Source organism: Apostichopus japonicus, chromosome 14 (genome assembly GCF_037975245.1).
Source record: "Apostichopus japonicus isolate 1M-3 chromosome 14, ASM3797524v1, whole genome shotgun sequence".
Lineage (NCBI taxonomy): Eukaryota > Metazoa > Echinodermata > Holothuroidea > Aspidochirotida > Stichopodidae > Apostichopus > Apostichopus japonicus.
In genome coordinates, this window is record NC_092574.1 from 18,109,150 (window position 1) to 18,133,351 (window position 24,202).

The following is a 24,202-nucleotide window of genomic DNA, read 5'->3' on the forward strand; positions in this document are numbered from 1 at the left end:
AAAAAAAAATACATATTAGCAGTTTTTAGCATGCTAAAATCGGAGGCTATACTGAAAATAGGTGTACCCCCCCCCATATCCCTGGATCCGTGCCAGGCAACTTATATGGTATACCATTTACACACCAGTTATTCAGTAAAAATATTCCATCACTCAACTTCACCATATATACATAATGAAGTATGACAAAGCGGATTTTGTTTTTATTAAGACATGTTCGATGACCATTTCATGACGTCATTAAAGACAACTTTTATTTGACGTTATGATGACATATTATAGATCTGGCATATTATCTCAGAGGTTTCATATCTTGCGAAATTTGAGGCAGAACGTAATAGATGCAAGTTTGTTGCAGGAATCATACCCATCCCCTCTTCCTCCAACTCTTTTCTTGCAGTCAATCATGGTGTTGCGTCAGTAATATACCAGATGACCATATGCATATGCGTTTTTTTTAAGGGGGGGGGGGGAGGGTGAAAATTTGTCTTAATATTCACATGTTGCTTTCTTCTTGATTGTATTCTTCACCACAGGCTCGGGAGAGGTTTGTTCACGCAGTCAAAATGGTCGTGATCTTATCCAGGGTCTCCTCGTTTGCCCTTGACAGGTTAGTGACGTCATGTTTATGGATTGAATTTGGACATTACTTTGTCCACCTTTAACCCCTCACCTGCTAATTCTACTCTCTATAAATGATTAAGAACGGTTAATATCAAAATGGTAGAATGCTATACTTTCTTCCCCGCTATTCTCCGCCAATTTGAAACCAGGGCATTGGGGGGGGGGGGAGGTCGAAAATATAAAAATGGAGTACATGGGGTTTGGCCCTTAGGTCGCTGAAGTCGAAAGGGTATGTGAAAAGTAAGGCAATTTCGTCTTTCCATTTTTTCCACATAGTCCCCCCTCCCCCCCCTCCCCATGACTGTAGATATTATGGATGCTTTGATATTTGAATATTACTAAAGTTTTAGACTTTGTTTTAATTATGTGATCACAACTTTTAAGGAATGAATTAAGGCAGAATTTAAATTTTGATATGTAATTGCCCAAGAGAACTCTATATACAGTCATTATATAAAGCTATTGCATATTTTAATCTAACTTGATAACCGTAATTAATATCTGACTGTACATCTTTTCTTTCTTTTTTCATCTGCAGAAAAGTTGAGAAATCACCTTCGAGGCAAAACATGACGTTCACTGAGATTGCGGAGGAATTTCAATCGGAGAACATGAAAAGCTTAGGGCTAAGTTTTGATCCGAGGGAATTCAAGGCGAGAAAGGAGGTAAACGTAAAATGATTATGATATCCGAAGAGCTTACAAAATGCCCGCTTGATTTAGTAATCAAATCAAATATAACCAAGGTAAACGCCTTGAATAAGTTGTGTTCCAAAACATATTCCTTAAAAATATGAAGTGCGTAGTTAACATACAGTATAGGACTAAACGTTTTCTCTTTTTAATATGCCAGAAGCAGTTTTAAACTTTTCTATATCTACGTCATTTGCAGAAATGAAATGATTTCTTTGCTTTCCAAGTTAAAGTTGAAGACACAGCAGGAACTATATGAAAAGATGGATGGAAAGACGATATTGCCTGCAGGAATCCCTTGCAAGCTTTCACAAACTTCTGTTGCCCTTTCGAGACATATTGAGGACAGTTAACACGTACAAATTTTCCAATTAGATTTTATCTGGGTCGAAGGGGCTGTATGACGGACTTCCACTCCGATAATCATACTGCTCATGAAGATTTACGATACATTTGTAGCTCAGGCAGTGTATTTGGTTTCTTAATGATTCTCTTTTGTGTTATTTTGCTTTGTATCCGCAGCTCGATATTAGCGGAGAAGTAAGAAAGATTTTAAGTTCTCCGTCGGAGTCTCGAACAACAGATCAAATACAGACGGTAGGAGGAATAGTTGATTAAAGTAATTTTTCTTTTAAAAAAAATAACCTTTTAAAACACACGTTTGTAAAAGTTTTGTGGCCTCAGGGTGTGAACGGAAGACTAAAACAAAAAAGAATACTTACTTGGAGAGGTGGATACTCAATTAGAGTAAGGTGGGATGGAGTATTTCGTCTAGTTACTCAAAACCTGCATAATGGGAATAACAAGCATTACGTATTTACATATATAGAAAGATGACGCCGGTTAGAGGCTTACCAAGTGTGATGTTAATTTTAGTTTAGTTTAGTTTAATGTGTATTAATAAATATGTTAACATTTTAACGTAGAAATGTCAATGGTTTTGTTTTTTGTATTTTCATCTTTGTTTGTCATGAATTTCAAATTGTTTTCAATTGACGCAAAGTTGTCTTCACAACAAAACAATTGAAAAAAGAATAAGACATAACAGTGTAATATTTCTTGGTAGCCTGAAACATTTACCTTCTCGATAATTCAATCTGTTCATTGGTTAAATGTTTCTCGGGTCCATATATAAACCTATTCAGACCATGAAGGAATTTTACGAGGGACACTAAAGGGGTCAATATTTACAGTTCACCAGAAACACGATTCCACTTTATTTAATCCACTGTGTTAACCAAATAAGAGAAATATCACTACATGCTAATGAATAAAATATATGCACTGGACTAACATTACTATAACTGCACTGTTATAACAACACTTATCTCCTCGTGGATGGCTATACTGTATGTAACAACAGTATATATATATATATATATATATATATATATATAGAAATATATATATATAGAAATATATATATATATATAGAAATATATATATATTTCTATATATATATATATATAATACTACACTGGACGAATAACTATACCTGCTTCTGAAGTAACATGTAGGCCACTAGCCTATAATGAAAAACTACACAGTACATGTAGTCACAACTTTCTGCTAAATGGAAAGCTACACTCAGTGAATGAATCAACGTACGTGCTAATGAAAGCTGAACGAGACAGATATAGAAATATATGCTAAAAAACATATTAACCAAAAACTACTCATGAATGATAACTCTTACCAGAAACCAACTGTTGTGACAATTTAAAAAAAAAAAAACAGATTTTCTACATTGACTTATTGACCCTATTTTCACTTTTCAAGGCTGTCTTTGGACTTCAAAGTATGACGTCATTCGCTGAATACCCGCTACATATGCAAGAGAAGCTGGTGAAGGTAGCATGGTATGAAAGGTTAGTAATTTTAGTTATTTTCAAAACACAAAATTAAAAAAAAAGTAAACAGGCAGTGAGGTCATGGTAATAATAAACAATTAATAACTAATTAAATGAATAATCAATTTATCCTTTCTTCTGTTTTATCTGAATGAGAGGTATATTGTTATTTCATAAATTAAGGGGGAAGTGGTATTTTCTTATTTATAATACCTTTCAGGGCAGTGGCGTAGGAAGGTATTTTTGAGTGGGGGGGGGGGCTGAAGACTGATGGCCGGCCTGGGGGAGGGCTTAGGGGAGGGGGTGTCCCCCTCCCCTTTGGATTTTTTTTTCATTTCCAGGTGGCCTCAGATGCAATTTGGTGCAATATAGCACACTCCAACCCACCCACTCCATTTTGTATATAATTTTGCATTTTCACCTGGCCTTAGATGCAATTTGGTGCTCCAAATGAGACTTTTTTCTCATTTGGAAATGAAAAAGGGGTTTTCTGACTTGCGAAGCGGGGGGGGGGGGGCGGAATGATACTTCCGCCCCTCCATATTTTTCACTGGGGGGGGGCTGGCGCCCCCAGCCCCCGGTTCCTACGCCCTTGTTTCAGGGGCCATTTGTCATGCTACTATGATCAACATGTTATAATTTCTATATTCAGGTATTATTGTGTTGCCAGTATCAATCTGTACTAAATGAAACCTAAATAAATTTACCACGATAACTGAGAGTCTTAAATGTTGTGTAGAATTTGGCAAATATTGTCACTTTTTAGACGAAAATCTGTGACATTTAAATCTGTTGCTAATTATGGGATTTTCTCCTCCTTTATAAATGGCTATAGCTTCGTTATTTTTAAAAATTAAAATGATTGATAACAGACTAATTGTCAATATAAAACTATAATACTTCATAACAAATTGATGTTTATCCCGACAAGAGCGGTTCATCACAAAGAGGTTCCACGTGTAAACTTTGGTGTCCCCCCCCTCGCACCCCACCCATAAGCATTTACACGTGGAACGTATTCTTTGGAGTTGTTTAAGCCTATGAAGTATTTTTAAAGAAAGACAACAGAGTAAGAAAAGTTGGAAGTCAAATACAAAATGCAAGAAAGTTCTTTCTAAATATTGACAGACCACTTTGGTGTCCCATTAAATATATTACATTGTCAAACTTTATGGTTACATTGTCAATATTTCCCAGATTTAAAGAGATGGTGATTCTATCGCAAAGTAATCCCGGGGCAAGGTTTTTAACAAACACTTTATAGCTTTTGCCGTGCAATTTCTTTCAGAATTTGAAATAGTTTGGGAATACAACTTTGGTGTTCCCACATTACACGTGGTACATGTGACGCGTTTTTACATTAAGCCGAAAAAGTATTTTAGGCTACTGAACAATGAACTAATTTATGCTTGCAGATAGAAACTAATAGAAAGTTATTGTAATAAAACAATAAGATTGTTTAAAACAAGTTTTATGGTGACTTATTGCAATGTAATTTCGACCTTCTTATGACAGGTCAGTAATATATATGTATATATATATATATATATATATATATATATATATATATATATATATATATATATATATATATATATATATAAATATATATATATATATATATGTATATATATATATATATATATATATATATATATATATATATATATATATATATATATATATATATATATACATATATATTACTGACCTGTCATAAGAAGGTCTCGTCGGTTAAGACTACAAGCCTTCCAAATGTTTAACTTTTGTTCTGTTGCAATACGAAATTAAAACTGTATTCCTTCTTTGAAGTAAAATCGGATACCTTGAAGGACCCGAATGTAATCGCTTTACAAAATGTCATCATCACAGAAAGGGTCTAACTTGATAAGATCAACCAAGCTTGGAATTGGTTTCTAATATATTAGATTTCATTTGACTTTATAATGTAATATATTGTCAGCTATAATAAAATATCAGTGAAGTAAATGGAAATTTATGGCTTATCTTAATCGTGGGTTTCCGCTATTTCAGATTAATTTTCATTCAAACGCCTTCGTAATTTTACGCGGACGAAATTACCTTCTATAACTTCTATAACTAATCTTTTCCACCTTTTTGTTTCGTATCATTTTTATGAATTTCAAATTTTCTATTACATCCATGACGACATCTGATGAAAAGCCTAAACAATCAGGTCTTGATACAAGATATATTGTTGTATAATGTTAATCACAAATGTGTGATCTCCTTAAATATTTATATTACTGTTCAATATCTTTCTCGATATTCTTTGAAACCAGTATAAGTTCATTCAACGTACAGTAGTTTCAAAGAAAAGTACGAAATTTACTTTCATGTTTATAGGGAATTGTAAATAATACCAGTGTGTAATCAATGGTATATTTCATGAAAATTGTTCTTTTTTTTTTTTGCTAATATAATCTGCTGTGTTTATAAACACATTATACAATGAAGAGCTCATGAGATTAAAGGATTAACGTCTAGTAAAGTTTCACTTCCTACTTTTGCCCGATCTTCGTTAGGATTTTCTTTTTCGTTTTGTTTACTACATCATACCCGTACTCATAGACGTAGAACCCGTGGGGGGGGATGGGGGTCATGTTCTCCCCTTTTTGAGCTGTTGGTGACGTAACAAAAAATACCACCCCCACCCCTTACACTTTTCATGCCTCTAAACAAAAAATATATACATCGAGAAAATTGTAAATTCCTTTTACAAGAATATTGTTCTGAGAACGGAACTTCAAGATTAAATAGTTTTCAAGAGGTATAACATATAACACCAGTTTTTAGACAAAAAATTCTCTGCAGCTTTCAAATTTAAATTAAAATGCTGCATAAGTACCCACTCTTTTCGTGTAAAATACGTGATGTTCACACCTTCTTCGGTTAATGACGTCATGTATTATTATCCCACAATAAACATTAAACAAAGTTTTGCTTAAAAAAAATTCCACTAAGTTATGTGGCTGCTGGTATATATATATATATATATATTTATATGTATATATATGTATATATATATATATATATATATATATATATATATATATATATATATATATATATATATATATATATATATATATATATATATATATATATATATATATATATATATATATATATATATATATATATATATATATATATATATATATATATATATATATGGTTAGGGTGTCCGCGTACAAAGTGGGAGGCCCGGGTTCGAATCCCGGTGGAGGCTGGAAGTTTTTTCACTGTTCTTGATTTTCCAACTCATTACGATTTTCATTTATATAAATTCATTTGCCTTAGTCGTTTACCTCCATTTCATTAACATAAAGTATGTTTAAAGTATCTCTTTCGAGATCCGGCTTTAGGATTCACAAATGATTTTCGAGTTGGTTAGCATCATGTTTGATCTCTAGAGTAAGGCAAAATATGTCACCAAAAACAGAACTAGTATTGTTCGATACAGGTGACAAACGCCTACAGTGGAATTGCGACCTTCCTTGCCGGTTGAGAACCTCTGGACATACAATCAGCGTCCATGGCCTAGTTGGTTAGGGTGTCCGCGTACAAAGCGGGAGGCCCGGGTTCGAATCCCGGTGGAGGCTGGAAGTTTTTTCACTGTTCTTGATTTTCCAACTCATTACGATTTTCATTTATATATATATATATATATATACCAGCAGCCACATAACTTAGTGGATTTTTTTTAAGCAAAACTTAGTGTGGCTTTCTGCTAGCTGCGGTCGTTGAGACCTGTCATGCTTTTTATAGTCAATTTTATCTGTATTATGTACATTGAAAATTGATAGAAATAAAATAAAAAAATAAAATATATATACATGCGCGCATCCAGGGGGGCGTTGGGGGCGCGTGCCACCCGCCCGGGTAAGGAAAAGAGGAGAGAAAAAGAGAAGAAAAAAGGGAAAATGAGGGGGAAAAAGAAAAGGAGGAGAGGAAGAAAGTGAAAGAAAAAGAAGAAAGAGAGAAAAGGAGAAAAGGAGAGAGTAGAAGATAAACACCAAGACCTCGAGAAGAGAAAGAGGAACAGTCATAATTAAAGCGCTGATCCCTATTATATACACAGGGTAGCCAGTGACAGATCGAGGATTACGAAGGGGACGTGCGCTTCACCCTACCCCTTATACCGACGACTCCATTTTTGACGTTTCCATTTTCCCTCTCTCACTAATGTATCTATATATAAACCATATATGGTCTATCATAACGCGTGTGTGTATGGACGCCTTAAACAATTGTACAATTGTGCAATGGAACCAACTGTGGCTGGTCTTGAACTCGACCGAGTCATCGGGGAACATGACGCATTTCGGGAAGGGGGCGCCCCCCCCCCTCCCCCGAGCAAATTTTCTTTATGATATCGCTAGTAATTTCAAAATAGACAATGCTTAGATGCAACTTACAAGGCCTGGGAAGTGTCATTTCCAGCGATCTGGGCGGCATTTTTTCGGCCAAAATTTTATTGTACGCTTCGCGCCAACTCATAGTGGAGCTACGCTTAGATAGTTTGCCTACAGGCTTCGCCCCTCCCTTGGCATATTACTCGCTACACGCCTGTTCGAATTTGTAAAGCAAAGAGCAGATATCACATCATATCAGTGAGCATGAAAATGCATGTTCCAGGATGAACAACCTCAAAAACTGTCTATGTGTGTAGTCAAAGGCGTATAAGCCCAATTGGATTTGGGGGCTGTAACGACTTGCCCGAAAAATATAACCAACATTTTTCACGCGCTTCGCGCGCGTTCAACATGTTAATGTAAATATCATATAAGCAAGCATCGGTCATTACATCGCATGGCATCGTGTACCTTACGGTTCGTGGAAGTTGCGCAGTATACCGCCGGATGCTAATGTAAACAACGAAATGTCTTATGTAGATGGAGAAAAAGCATACAGGTCCAATTATGTCAAAACTCTCTTTTACAGTAGTAATGGCGAATTAGTCGGCCAAGCTTAGAACTCTATTTTAATTACCAAGGAGAATTTTTTTAAACTATTCATTTTCTTAAGCTACATCATTGCTATTTATTTTTCTTTAATTAGGTACCCGAAAAATTCTCAGCATATTGCCCGAATTTTCAGGGGAAAAAATGGTTGGGGGGGGGGGGCTGCAGCCCCCGCCTCCTACGCCTATGTGTGTAGTGTTCGGTTTCGAAATATCTGATATCGGAAATATCTGGTATTTTTCATTTCCTTCAACGAAGTTTTAAAATCGCCGTTATAAGAGGTTTTAATATTTGTACACCAATAAATTAACCGTGTCTGAATTTTTGAAAATTTCCTGACCAACATTCTTCATCATACTACCCTCTATATTTTAACCCCTCTAACACCACCACCGGTACCCTTCCAATCAAATGCATGCTGTTAGGGGTTGAAGGAGGTTTTTCTATATTGGTTTTCCATAGCATGAATTTTGTGCAACAGTATGGGTATGTTTTGAAGTGATTTTATTCACGAGAAATGTGAATTTTCAAATTCTGAACAAATAATGGGATTAAAACCTTGAAAAGTGGGGCTTTCAGATATTGTGGGCCGTGACGTAGAATCACCTATACAAAAGCAATGATCCACAGGACATGCAAAGAGGTCGAACATGATGTGTGACTGGTGACAATCTTCAAAAAGGTAATGGATGTAAAAAAAAAACTATTGGGAAATACTTGGTTCTCAGGCAAAAGCGTACATCTGGTTGGTCATTTTCAAGCACGAGAAGTGCCATTTCCGGTGATCTGGGGGGGGGGGGGGGTATCAAAACCAGAAATTTTCTTGTACGCTCCGCGCCAACTGATTGTACGCTCCGCGCCAACTGATGGTGGCGCTCCTCTTAGATAGTAATTCGCGCCCCCGGGTTAGAAAATCCTGGATACGCCCCTGATATATATATATATAAATATATATATATATATATGTATATATATATATATCTGCTACTCCTTGTCACTTTCGGTGATCATGCACTGAAGAAGAGCTAGTTTTGCTCGAAAGCTCTGCAAAAACCAAGCATTGGCTGTTTTACTTCCAATCACTTACCTAATTCAATTATTGTATCTCACTCGAGATCCAGCCTTTTTCTAAATGCAGCATAGTTGTTTAACAGTTTTTCCGTTATTCCTATATATATATATATATATATATTTATATATATATATATATATAAATATATATATATATTTACATATACATAAATATATACATATATATACATATATATATATATATATATATATATATTTATATATATATATATATATATATATATATATATATATATAAACATATATTTATATATATATATATGGGCATGTTGAACTTTGTCGGTACTGTTTCTAAGAAATGATTTTATCCCTACACAAACTCTTCATAATAATGCTAAAATATATATCGTTTACCCTCCAACCAACTTAAGTGAGTAAATAGTTGGTAAAAATGATCCAGAGTCAGGCTCTGCCTAGGATTTTTTGCACGGATTCCATGTTTTAAGGTTGTAGTTTATCACCCTCGTTCTACCTTCTCGAAAACAGAATCCATGCTTGCGCGGACTTATACGCTTTGTTTTCACCTTCCGCTTTAACGCAATAATTCAGCAATTATTCACCGAAGCAAAATAGGAGGCCAATGAACTAATTATATTTTCACAGTGTTTCAAGATTGTGAGATCACGGGTATTTTCCTATCGAACTTGTGCCCCCCCCCCCCACCAGCCCCCGCAGATAGGATAGCATACTCCTATTAATTAAATGCCTCCTTGCGTATATACTATTAATTAAATGCCCCATTGACTTACACACTGAAGCGTCAAAATAATTTGGTCTCTAAGTCTAGAAAGAGGGTCTGTGCACTAGCTAAAGCTCTATCAATGGATAGCTGACAAGCTCGCCGTTCTTGGCACCATCAATTTATCCGTATCATGGCCGTGAAGATTTATTTGCTATGTGAGCCTAAAGTTTTTGTCACCTCTTTTTTTTAGTAGTAATCAATTTTCATACGCTGCTCCTGGGAGGCCTAAAGTGGTCTAAACTTGCCTCAATTCACCCAATTTTTGCACCACATGTACTTCCATTCATGCTCTGGATTACATATCAAAATCAAAATGTTCTCCTGATGCTTTACGGCACTTTTCATGATTGATATTAATTTAATAGGAGTATTCCACCATATAGAATGAACACATGGTTTTAGTGTGTGACTGCAGCCTATACTCGTAATGAGCGTGTACCATAGAATTTCTATAGTGTGTCTTCATATTCTAGTATAGTTGTCTGTACCCGTGGATTTCTACTCATTCTTGTACTCGTGACATTTTGAAAGGTAATTTAGGAACTAGTGCAAAATTACGTAAATCGTACCTATAGAGGTCTGTACTCGTTCTGATACTCATCTCAAATAGACGCTATATGTACTCGTAATTTGTACTCGTAATTATGCTGTTGTACTATGCAAGTAATGTTATGTGGATTCAAGCAGTTCAGTGTTATTCATTAGAAGTGTTGAATGCTGTTGTTTAACTGTTTTTGAGCCCTCTGTAGAACCTCAGTCAGTGTGTAAAATATACTCTAGAATCTTTTCCAAGAAAAGTTGGTGAAATCGAGACGAAAATGTATCGATGTTTAATGTGCGCCGGCTGAATTTAGAGATTATATCGGAAAAGCGTTAAGTCCATATCGTTTTGTTGTTACTTGAGCTAAATGTAAAATTAAACCTTGTTTACCGGATATTTGGTATTCTGCAATGTATAATGAGTTGGTGGAAATGGTAGAGAAAACATCTTGGTGTTTAGTTTCAGCTAAAATTAAACCGGAAAAGCATTAACGCGTCCATATTATGTTTTGTTATTTGCTTGGCTACAGGTTAAATTTACCAGACGGCGAGCATCATACGGTAATTTGATAAATACTTTAAATACCCTAGCCTGAGGGATATATAGAAGAGTATACGCTAAAACATTTAAAGGATCCAAAATGTGTTAAATGTGTCGAATATGTTAATTAAAATTAAGATGGCAAGTACATGGATAATATTTAGGTAAAGTATACTAGATTTAAACCATTGATATATCGTATGAATTATGGGACGCTTGTTTTGGTATTTCTCTATTTTTATTTATGTATTTGTATATATATACGGCTCTGCCGTGACAGGTGCAGAATAAGTTGGCTAAGCAGCTGGCCTGAAACTGCAAATGTACAGAGACAATATGAAACTTTCTTTTAATGCCCAGTTATGTAGGTATCGTTCACCATCAGTAATATTTTAATATTTGTAGCGCGCACGCGTACTACAATAGAAACATTATTTAAGACTACCGCCCTCTATAGGACAACACCGTATCCATCTACGTGACTTGTGTTGTTCACTACAGTACCGGAAGATCAGTAATGATTCATTCCTTGCCAACAAAATGACATAGCGATTGCCTGATCGAATCGCCGAGCCGATAACCGGCACTGACATTATCTTTAAAGAAAACATTGGAACTGAAACGCCCGGCGCAAAATAAATGAGTGATCTGTGTTTTTGAAAGGCAAAGAATTGGCAGATCTAGACAGTGACGAAATGTATTGTTTCTATACCAGAGGCTACGTGGTGGTGAAGTTTATGTTTATATATAGAGTTTAAAAAAAAATGGTTTGAATGATTATAGAGATTTATTAGTGCTTTATAGTTATTTCAATGTTTAAGGTATTCACCTTTCCTAGTATGCTTATAAATCTCTGGAATGCTCTGACAAAAACGTTAATAACGAACACCGATCCCTCATGAAATGCAGTCCTTAATGTTAAAGTTAATATTTCGCTTTTTAATCAATTCTAGTAACTCAGGCAAGGACCATATTCTTTTAACTTCTGACAACAAAGCGCCGGCCCTTGAAATGACATCTGACAACATTTTTCCTAATTGGCAAATTTGCCATCATGTATTGTAAGCATGCCATGTGTTACCTTGAAAGTCTAATGTTTTTTTTTCGCAATTGAGTTTGGTGGTGCAACTGAGGAATTGAGGATCTGGTCTGTAGTGTATTTGTTGAACCCCAGCTGTTAAAAGTATCATGTCTGAAAAACTTTGAAAGTGTTATAGACATATAAGACAGAATTGTTTTTTAACACATCTTTATATATCAAAATCATTTTTGTGCCTTAAAAAGTCTTCCTTTAGAGTAAAATTATAGTAAAGTAAAATGCTTAAATTTATTTCATCAAAATAGCGGCACAATATAAATCAACCTTGAAAATTGCATATAATGGCTTAGAAAGCTGAGTATATAGAAACAGCCCCTGGAGGTCGGTTAGCGTTTAAATTAACTATATTTAAATTTCAAATCTGGTAATTATAGTACATATATATATGGGTTCTACCCCAAACAAAATTGTTTTGTCAAAATGGACGAAGAATCTTCACACTTCTAAGTGTAATACCAAGGTAACAGGATATATTCGGGTTCTACATAATATTTTCTTATATCATAATTTACGAAGAATGTTCACACTTATATGGGGAAAACCATATACACACGGTACCCGCTGAATATCAAATTCATCTTTTTTTTTCATGAAGCTTCTTTCCTTTTGAGAAGACGTGTGATTAAAAGAGACACAACACATACCTTAGCATCATCTTCATCTTATATAGATAGAGATATTTTCCATGAGGATTTAACTCCCGTAAAACAGCTAAGAAAAATTTTCCTCCAAATTGTGAGATATGATATATAGTTCATGCTTTTGTAGGCAAGTCCATTTAGTAAATCTGCTACGGCCTGGTGGCGCTGGAAGCTGAAAACTTTTTGCAATATTTTTTTTACTACTGACATTTAGATGTACTGTTACACGTATACTAAAACACCGTTGTTTCAACAAAAGTTAATTAAGTTAAATTAACCAAACATGTTTAAATAAATTGAGTATACTAATGAAAATTAATTAATTGAAGACATTAAATATTCAAGTATTTGAGGTGAAAACACATTAAATCTGATTTCATAAGGGGTTTAAAAATGTCAAATGTCGTGTGCCTAATGTCGTGAATTCTATATAAAACACTTAATTAGATCTAAGTTTTAGTTTGCTATATATTATTTAGATTTACAACGAGCAAGCAAACTGACGCCTCAAAAAAACCTGATTGGTTGTTTGTATATATTATTATTTTCTACAACTGCAGGGAAGACCTGATAAAAAAGTTTTTATTTCGGGTAGGACAAATTAATTACATATTTTATTGATTATTAACGTATAGTATTTGTTATCGAAATAATAATAAGAACCAACTTTTAATTGTTTTTATCACGTTCTGCAAAGGCTATATAACCAGTTCTGATTTTGTCAATGCGAATAATCAAATTTGGAATTGAGTTCTTATAAGTTCTTCATTAGCTCTTGTTCAGTTCGTTGAAACGTAAAACAGAGTATGAATAAAATGGTACATCGTGTGTCTCCTTTCAAGCAAACAACGATAACGAAATGGAAAAAGCCAAACCTCAGCATCTGAAATTTACTCTAACATTAAGACAAACCATATTGAAATGAATGAACCCGAGAGTTAAAATGTGGCTGTGATTCTGTAGGCATTAAGAGTTCAGTTCAAGAGGAGTTTTCTGTCACGCCAACGTGTAAACTTTCAACCTACAATTACAACCGCCAATGCAACTAGGGCGCCCAAAGTACTTGGCTATATTAGCGAAAACCGTTTTTCCAGATAAAAAACAAAACAATTAGTTTAAGTAGGGTCATCAATACTACCCTCAAATGTAGTACGAAAGTCCAATAATATTAATTCATGTTCAAACTTCAAGACAGTCGGCTCCTCATTTTTTAGATCTCTGGGAATAACTTTGAATAACGTTGGATTCCTAATATAAAAAATAAAAATAAAACACTTTGAAACATTTCATAAACTTTGAGATCGTTAAAATTGTCGGGCAATATGTATATATATATGAAATTCAACTTTCATGGAAATGATGTCATTGTCTTGCTATAGGTTGGTCCTCATTTATACCCCTAAGCATATATAATACATGAATATACATCCCTAAGACATGCATCACTAATACATTAATTATGAATCACTCATAGTTAAAGGGATGTTCGGGACGCTAAGGTGATTGCTAAGCATTTTGCTTTGCATTTTATTTTTGCATCTTGAGTTCAAAACCACATACTCATGACAAATATACCAACTTTTTCTTTCCAATTTTGACGAAATTTTGAAAACGCATCGGGCAACAGTAGATGAATTACGCCACCATGACAATTGAGCTCAAATAGTTTTTTCTTCTTCTAAATATCTCAATTGTTTACAAAGAAAGGGGGCGGGGGGATTCTACAAAAAAGTTATAGTTTTGTTTATGGAACCCTAATTGCAGAGAACAACTCAGCAGATATTCCAAATGTATCATAGTGGTAAATCTAAAAGAAATTTATAAGAAGAAAGTCCATTTTTTTTACATTTGACGTGATGACTGTCACAGGTTCTTTAGAAATATTATGTTCTAGCCTTCCTCGAATACTGGGGTGTTTTAGACGACCACAAAAAGATGAGACAAACACACGATTTACTACTTTACAATATAATTAAGAAAATGAAGTAAAATAAATAAGGTATATACAGCAAGTGAATGCCTATAGTGAGAGATTCCCTTTACCTTCTTTCTCCCAGAACAAACATAGACATCAGTTCCTTTCTGCTTGGATATCTTTTAACTTAGCTTTTACTTTCAATACTTACGATACTTTTGTTATTACTCTCCTACACCACAATACAAATACCACAGGGGATTAAGCTGGATTTCCTGTGGGGAGGATTTCCTCTACTAATCTAGGAGGATTAAAAATCAACAACAAGTTTTGACAATGACATCACAGACCATCTATACTGGCAGTCGCTTCCTGAAGTAATGGGAGGGTAAAGCAGAACAAAATAATCAATAATCAATCAACGAGACAGGATATTGGGATGGAATTTCCAATTAGTAGAGTGAAAGGTTTCTCCTGCATATAGGTTTTATATTGCCTGGGTTATATGGCGCGCCGTTTGTACCATATTTATGTTGCCGTCGCAGATACGTATGTTGCGGTCGCGGAATCTTAGGTTCTCGCCGAGGAAACTTCTGTTGTCCAATTTCATTCCGTTGTCTAATTTCGTCCTCCTCAGATTATTTTTCTGAATAGCCCTGGCAACAGTCGTTATGGTAACACCAAACTGTTGTGCTTTAACTACTTTCTCTTGTGCCCGGCAGGTGGACAAGTTCCTTTAACTCTTCTGTGTCGATTTGCACCCAGTTGGGACAATTTTTCTATACTGTATAGTGTTATGTATATGTTTCTATCAGATCTGGTTAGGAACTGTTTGTGCTGTCAATAGCAGTGCTTGTAAGCATGATATTGGAGTAGAGTCTAGAGAGGTATTAGCATTAGGAAATTGCCCCCAACTGGCTGTGATTTGATGTGATAATCAAAACACAGACCAACTTAGTAATGTAACATACTGTAATGTACGTTTAATATAAGTTTCCGCGACGGCAACATTAAACACGGCAGAGAACGGCGCGCCATAGTAATCTTAATATCCCTCTAAACTCATCGTGGAGTTGCACTCCCTGCTAAAATTATGTCTGGGCTATGAGTTAGTTCTGCTTTTGTAACTATCTATTTTAAATTTAACTGGTTTTATATTTCATAACATTCATGAAAATTAACCATATACCCATTTTATTTCCCCCACAGCGTCCCTCCGAAGAGGGTGATAATTAGACAAGGCCACTATGCTGAGAACTTCTACTTTGTTATATCGGGATCAGGTAGGTATTTAGTGAAAATTATTATTAGGAAACACATACCAATCTACGGTAGACGAAAATGCTTATTACACACCTCTATTATACCCTGAATACTTGAGCAAATTCTGGAAATCTTTCAGGCCATCTTTTTCATTCGATTGTGTTATTGTCTTTGATATAGATGAAATTAAATTTTGTATAAGTAATCAGTGAAAAAGAATAACAGCAAAACCAAAAACCAACAAATGATTTCATGTTAAGTAATAAAAATCTCACCATAATCGAATGGTCACCACCTCCAAACCAGAGAACGCATTTTCTTAGCTGTTTAGAGAGATGTTTGTATGTAAAGACGACTGCTGTTTGACCTTCCTTATACAAACAAACACAGAAGAAAAAACCACAACAACACTACATCTTTGAAAGACTATAATTTATAGACTGTACTTTTCTAGAGGGTTAATGCCTTAGCCACAGGCATTGCATAAACGTGAGCATAACGTTTCTCATATTTTTGCCAAGCTTTTATATTCCGTGTTTCTGTGAAAAGAAAATGGAAAAGCTTTAAGTTAATTTGCCTACAGTCTTTTTGAATGCTGATCTGGATGTTATGAAATCTGTAATTTCCTGTAATTGTCTATATGGACCAATCGTCGTTTGGGGTTCTCAAGGTTTTATAATGCTAAAGGGCTAAAAAGTTAATCAAGGTATAAAAGCACCACTTACATCTTATGACAAGCGCATGTCAACAAGGCTGCACAGTGCGTATACATTATTTGTTTTTCTTCTAGCACTGCAGTCCAGCTCACTTGTATGCGTGTATGTCTGTATGTTTGTTTATTTGTCACCACCTGCAGGAGCTAACAAATATGTTTTTGTAATGACATGTTTACAATGTAATACACATTTCTCCTCCCCCTATCCCCCTCCCCTACCACCCTCCCCCGACGAATAGGGATGAATATCCTCCAAGGGTGTTATTTTATTGAGATGAAATTAAAATAACATGGTTTGGTTGTACTATTTGAAGTTAGTCAAAAGCTGGATTACCATTAATAAGTACGTCTGCACTTCTGAGGAGTTGACGTCATCATCTTTAAGGAGCATTCTAGTTTAGCTAGAAAACCGGAACGGCATTATCGAAACATTACTAGCACCCAATGCTTCCCTCGTTATTTCTTTCTTTCTTGAACTTAAGTCAAAGGTCAACTAAACATCTACCTAAAAACACGCTCTCGTGCTCTGGTCGATATCATGCTCCCACCCTTATGTGGCTATACAAGAGGGACAGTTATATCAGAAATGAGGGTGAAGGGACGAATTCTGGAGGGTGGGGGTAGATATGGATATCTTACCGTGTCGCTAAATAGGTCTACGCAAATTGCTTACGCATATAATGGCATTCATGACATTCAAGTATAATTTCTCAATGGATATTCCCCGACTCTGATGAAAATTCCTACGAGCGTTTTAAACTGCCAGAACTGAAAATTGTTCTGTGAAATAGCAACCCCCTTCCGACCTCTTCTGAATATATCTCCGCCTGTTTATATCTATATCGATCGCCTCTCGTCGAAACGAGATGCAACAGAGGAAGATAACGCAATTAAGCGGAGAACAACACGAGAAATATTATTGCGTCATATTCAAAACACAATCTACCCCGAGGAGACCTAACCAATGCTCTTTAATTCACTGTCATATACATCACATCACGACAAGGAAACGATAATAAAAACAGGGGGAAAAAATCAAAACCATGTAAAATAACAGTCAGTTTCAGTTAAAAGAACAATACATTAGAGGCAAGTTTGATTAAAAGAAAATACGTATTTAAGATTGGGGGCTATATTCAAAATTCAAAATCCTAAATAAATAAAAGAGAATAGAAAGAATTGGAAACTTAAAGAAGAAGGAATCTCATCATAGTTTTGTGTATTATAATACTTCGGTAGGCGAAACATATGTTGGGCTGTACTCTCTAAAACTGGAATATAAACTAGAATCTGGCAATTTATTTATTTGATTTGATATGCAATCGGCTATTGCACGTACATTTATATGACGTCATTAAGACGAAAGCACTTTGTTGCGCAATATTTTAATCAAGCCGACTTGATTGCATATAGTCCGCGCAAATTATGTATACTATGCGGAGATGTAGGCCATACGGGAAATATTTGCTGATTTAAATCCGTACGAATTAAAATTATACCGGTATTAATTCTATTTAATGCCGGCATTAATTCTCAGCCAATCACCATGCAGCTTCATATGCCGGTATTAAATAGAATTAACACCGGCAATAAATAGAATTAAAACCGGCATTATATAGACCATCTTTGTTTAGTTGGCACTGCAACTTTAGTTGCATTACAGTGTAATATGCAATGTTATTAACAAGTTTCCAGCTCTTGTGCCAGGCGTGAAACTTCCCCCGTTAGTTCATCCAGAGACACTGATGCGACATTGTACTCGTCTTCATTCAGGAGTCTTCCAAGCTTTGTATAGCGTAATGCTCTTCGAAGATTAACAAACCGGTTCAAAGCATTGCGAACAAACATCGGATTGTGTGGGATTGGGAGTCAACATTTGTCAATAACATATAAGTATCGTTCACTTCTCGACGAAAATCACACAGATGTTGTACTTAAACTACCATGCTTGCCTTTGCGTTGTACTTTGGTTTCTACAACAGAAATAACTGCGCTGCTTTCACGCTACAGCAAGAGGGATTAACACTAGCTCAGAGCAAGATAACAGCTTCAAAATGCGCTAATGTGATTGGTCTATTTAATGCCGGTATTAATTCTATTTAATGCCGGTATTAATTCTATATAATGACGGTATTAATTCTATTTAATACCGGCATATGAGCTACATGGTGATTGGCTGAGAATTAATGCCGGTATTAAATAGAATTATTACCGGTAATAATTTTAGCTCATATACGGACATTAAATCAGCAATTATTTCCCGTATGGCCTACCATACACGTGCAGCTACACAACCTCTATTAGAAGTATGTGATCTGTGTACGGTATTGATGAACTATAATATATCGATATAAACCGCAGCAGTTATGACGTCATTTATCAACCGGCGAACAGAATTACGCAACTGCATGACGAATCTCATAACTTTTAAACCTAGGCAGGTCGTTACGGTCTGTGTTTAGCTTTCACACGGTTCTCTATACGAACGAATGGTGGGGGGGGGGTGCATTTTGTAATTGATATAGTTCATATCCGCGATTACAAAAACATTTATTATTATATAAAGTTAGATGCGTACGTTGTCGTTTATCGTGACCGGTGTCTACTTTGGGTGACTTTTCATAGAAAGTTACGATGACTGACAAAAACTATATTTTTGTTTTTTTGTGGATGGATACTTTTCATCGACAGTTATTGTTACGATTCTGGAAAACAGCGCCTCTACTGGTGAATCATATCTGCGTACAGCAGCAGTCCTTCGGAAAGGAAGCAGTTTTGGAGAACTTGCGTTACTCCATCATTCTCGCAGGACCGCAACTGTCTCTAGTCAGGGTCCTGTTCAATTATTGGCAATCGGCAGAGAGGACTTCTTTGACATCTTCATGAGAGGACAGGGACCAGGAAAAGAACCCCAACACATTGCATTCATACGGTAAAGTTTTGTTTTATCTCTGTTATAGAAATACACATACATACATATACCCATACATACAGACCTATACATGTATACATTGCTGAGACAAGAAAACGACGAAAGACACTTTGATGCTGAAGTTACATTCCGTGATATCGAAAAGAAAATAGAGATCTATGAATATTCATTACACTATCGAACATGCTGCAAAAAGTGTTGTCTAATATACACAGGCTTTTATAAACAGTCGTTTTATATATGTGTTAAAAAAATGAAAATGACGTCACTTCCGTTAATTGATAATTCATTTTCCTATATGCAAGCTTCAGTCATGTCTCTCTTCCTTTGAAACGAAAGGAGTGTTTTCGATATGTGATAGCTATAGGTAAAGTTATATATTCTAGGAGTGGGAGGGTAGCAGGGGGGGGGGGGGCAAGGGTGACATTATAACAAACGAGGTGTGCTCTTCTGTACTTAAAAAAAATGTACTTTATTTGAACATTCATGTGGAATTGACAGAAATCAAGAAAACAAGAATAAAAATCTCCATCCATACCACATCTCTATAGTATTGAAATACGAATCAAATCGATTGATAACCAATGGAAAAGAATACAGTTCTCTCGCAGTACAAAATAAGGTCTAAAATAATTTGACATTTCCCCTATAAATCTGACCCTTGAACATTTACTATGCGTATATACATGTATATGCGTTACTTTACACGACATATAGTATGTGTTTTGGGTGCGTATAAACTAAACATGGTTCTGATGATCGTTCAAGAAAATCATTTACTTAAAAAAGGATGATAAGTACTGAATTAAAGTAACACCGTCCCGCACCAGAAATCAGCAACGGGGAATTCCCACGTTGGACCAACGGACACGGGACTTATATAAGTGTAAGGGCATGTTTAACACACAACAATAAATATTCATAAGCTAATAGCTTCCTATTTTTAGATTGGTATACTATAGCACCAAACCTTAAGCACAGGTGACTGGGATAGGCTTAATTTTACGGGTTGGAGTCGGGAATGGGGATGGAGTGAATAGTGGGTGCGTACATCCCAAGAGTTAGAAAAAAGGAAAAAGATTTCCTTTTTAGATAAGTGTGATATTATGGAACTTTTTCTGCCTCCCTTAAGTTTCATCCGACGCAATAAGACTTCAGTAATTAATTTGATTTGTACCATGAGAAGCTTTACTTCAGGCTTTCACAAAGTCTACAGGAACACCCACCCACGCACGCATACACCCATGCACACACAATCCGAACCTGTGCTTCTTTTTATTTTATACTTCTTTACCTTCTTTAAAGCCATCAAACTCTCTCTGTTTTCTCGGAAACCTTCATTCCATTGATATTCTAATTCCCCGGCAGAGCACGGAGGCATAAACTTGTTAAACTTATAAGCGGAAGTTCAAATCTACTTCTGGAATTCACATTTCATGGAAATTCAAATTATTTCATCGACTAATCGACAGTCTTGCTAAATGCTGCAAATCGGATTGAAATATACTATATATCTAGCTTGCTAACTTGAAAATATATTAAGCGTTTTAAATTTGTTTCATAACTGCCAAATCACTTTTCTGTTTCGAGATTTTCAGCTTAAAAGTCTTCGTGGTTAATTTTTACTCTCTCTCTCTTCTTCTTTGTATTATTTTTTAATTTTTAATTTTTTAATTTTTGCAGACAGTTGCCGTTTATGAAATTTTGGCCTATTGACAAGTTGATTGAAAAACCAGAAATGTGCTTGTTTCACTTTTTCAAGTAAGTGCATTTTGAACACCAATTATATCAGACCATATAGCCTCAATTCTTTCCCTAGTTCTGGCCCTTCTGCCGTACTGTTGAACTTTGTCAACAATATCCCTCAATGTTTTTCCAAAAACGTTCTACGTAAGAAATTACGAGTCAACGTTCCAACTGTTGTCAACTTAACCGACAACAACTTGTATGATTCTGAGAACGCACTAAAATGTTTTTAAATAAGCTATCGCGTCATTGTTTGACGTCAGCGTTCGTAGCTACTGCTACTGCCGCAAGTCGTAATACGTGAGCTAGCCCTATTACTAAAGGAAGTAAATTTAATGTTCGCATCAATATTTACCAAAAAGGGAATCAGATCAACATTTTTAATGACCATGGAACAGGCTGTTTATGTTTTCTATACGAAATCTTTCAATGTTTTTGTTAAATAAAATAGCCCTTGGCTTTGAACATCAAATCGTAATGCAGCTTTTGATTGGACGTACATCGAAATAGAAGTGAAATTAAAGCTATAGGCCTTCACAGCAGAAAATGTGATTTTTGAAATGTGAGTGAAACGTCAATCAGAAATGGTGTCAAACTTTCTCACGACCGTGGTCTGAGACCTGAATTAAAAAAAAAAAATTGTTATGTTTCACAAACAGACAAAACGTAGCCAAAGATGGACACATTTACTCTCGGCATAGTTTCGCCTGTTTTGTTTAAGGCAGGCACACATAACACATTTTCTTATGACTCGCAGGAAATTAACAGACACTTTCGATTTGCTGTCAGAGCGGCATGAGCATGTAGCAACAACCAGTGGCGTGTGTAGGATTTCGGAGGTGGGGGGGGGGGGCAGACTTGTGATTCCTCCGACTAATATGAGGGGGGGTCTTAGGGGAGGGAGTGCCCTCTTCCCCTATTGGAAATTATTTACATGGAAAACTATAGCTAGACGCGAAATGGTGCCATAGTTTCAAGCCGGTGCAATTGTTAAGAAATTATTCATTTCTCATCAATTATAAAAAAAAACAAAAAACATGAATGCAAATTTGAATCCCTTGATGACATACATGTACTTAGTTATATGTAATATAGAAACAAGAAAGGATTAGGCATGTTTGAGTTTCACACTTGGAGGAGGGGAGGGAAGGGGGTCGTGGGTTCGTGATACTGAATAAACAATAACACGCAATATGCGATGTCCTAAATCAAAATTACATCCGACGTAGACTTAATGGTTATTCCCCGCCAACTGAGGGATATCCCCCGACTGGCTAAGAAATTAAAACACACGGCCAAGTTATATATAATTTTTTGTTTTTCGATAGCATGTATATATTCTTAACAACTTATCAATGAACTAATGACATTAACAGTCAGATGCCATATATACAGCTAGGGACAAATTTTTGCAAAGTTCTTATTTCAAACTTGAGGGGTTTGTTGTGCAGCGGAGAAGATGTTATTGCTTAAATGCGGAGTAGAGGTTACTTGCGTGTATGCGCGTTATAAGGTGTCAGCTGTTAAAATAATTTTGAAGGCTATATTCATAATATTTGGAATCATTCAAAATGAAATAACCGATTCGAATCGATTAAGTCACGACCATGTCATTTTTATTTGATGAGCTGCCGGAAACCCGAGTGATGTAATCAGTCGAGTAGAAGTAGCGGACTTACTCCCTCCTCGGAAGGCAGCGAATTGAGTAGGAAAGGAGAGAAGGACCATAACTTGTTTGTTATTGCGATGGTCGTCTGTAACATTACATTTTTTTTTTTAAAAAAGACATAAAAAATCGCACCTATACTTCTTGAAAGTAGTTCTTTTTTGTATTTTATCGACGATTTTACTGATGGACTTGCACTCAAAAAAAAAGTTGCAACATGTTGACACTAAAAAAAAAAAACTCATAGAGTGGTTGGACCGTAGAATGATAATTGAGTTATAAATTATTTGAGGTCGACTGAATCTTTTAAATTTTACAACAAGACACTTTTCAGTAGCATTCAAATTCAGTTCACGAAATTGGAAATTTTGTTTTAAGCGCTATTTGAAAATAAATCTTTAACTATTCAAAAGCTAATGGCCTACTTTATTTATGAGAGTTTCTCATCTAGTAGAATCACTCAAATTCAAAGTAAGTCAGTTGAATAGGATCAAAGACACGAAGCATTTTCTCGGTCAATCATGTTTTAATTTCGATGGTATACCTGTACTTTGGACAACTTTAATACTATACAGAGTCAATATGAGGCTTCCAGGTAAGGCAACAGTCAAAAAACACACCAGAAAATTTATACGATCGACCCTCTGCAGTGAATCGCAACTCATGGAAACTTCGATGTCATTTACACTCGATCTATACCAGTATATTAGTCTTACTAAATAACATAACTTTGTCTTCATATATGTATGAATAATACATATATATATATATATATATATATTCTAATAACTAAACTAAACTAAAAAATCGTATGCTTATATAAATATATATATATATATATATATATATATATATATATACCCACACACACACACACACACATATATATATATATATATATATTTATATATAAATATATATATACATATATATATATATACATATATATATATATATATATATATATATATATATATATATATATATATATACATATATATATATATATATATATATATATATATATATATATATATATTTATATATAAATATATATATATATGTGTGTGTGGGTGTGTGTGGGTGTTTACTGGGGACAAAAACAAAACAATTAAATGATAAAAATGCAGGGAGAATGAATAGCGTTATTAATATC

The 24,202-nt window shown here is 35.1% G+C and overlaps 1 protein-coding gene and 1 non-coding gene across 5 annotated transcripts in view; both read left to right on the plus strand.

Moving 5' to 3' along the window:
• LOC139980009 (uncharacterized) overlaps nt 1-24,202 on the plus strand; it is a 55,891-nt gene that overhangs the window by 15,430 nt on the left and 16,259 nt on the right. For all 4 annotated transcript variants that reach the window (XM_071991350.1, XM_071991351.1, XM_071991352.1 and 1 more), the window contains exons 2-8: nt 537-610; nt 1,163-1,289; nt 1,839-1,913; nt 3,096-3,184; nt 15,934-16,007; nt 19,394-19,634; nt 21,318-21,395. In XM_071991350.1, coding sequence (XP_071847451.1) covers nt 537-610; nt 1,163-1,289; nt 1,839-1,913; nt 3,096-3,184; nt 15,934-16,007; nt 19,394-19,634; nt 21,318-21,395 — 758 coding nt within the window. The remainder of the gene's footprint in view (nt 1-536; nt 611-1,162; nt 1,290-1,838; nt 1,914-3,095; nt 3,185-15,933; nt 16,008-19,393; nt 19,635-21,317; nt 21,396-24,202) is intronic.
• Nucleotides 6,720-6,792, plus strand: Trnac-aca (transfer RNA cysteine (anticodon ACA)). Its single transcript has one exon. It is a non-coding gene; the product is annotated as a tRNA-Cys (tRNA).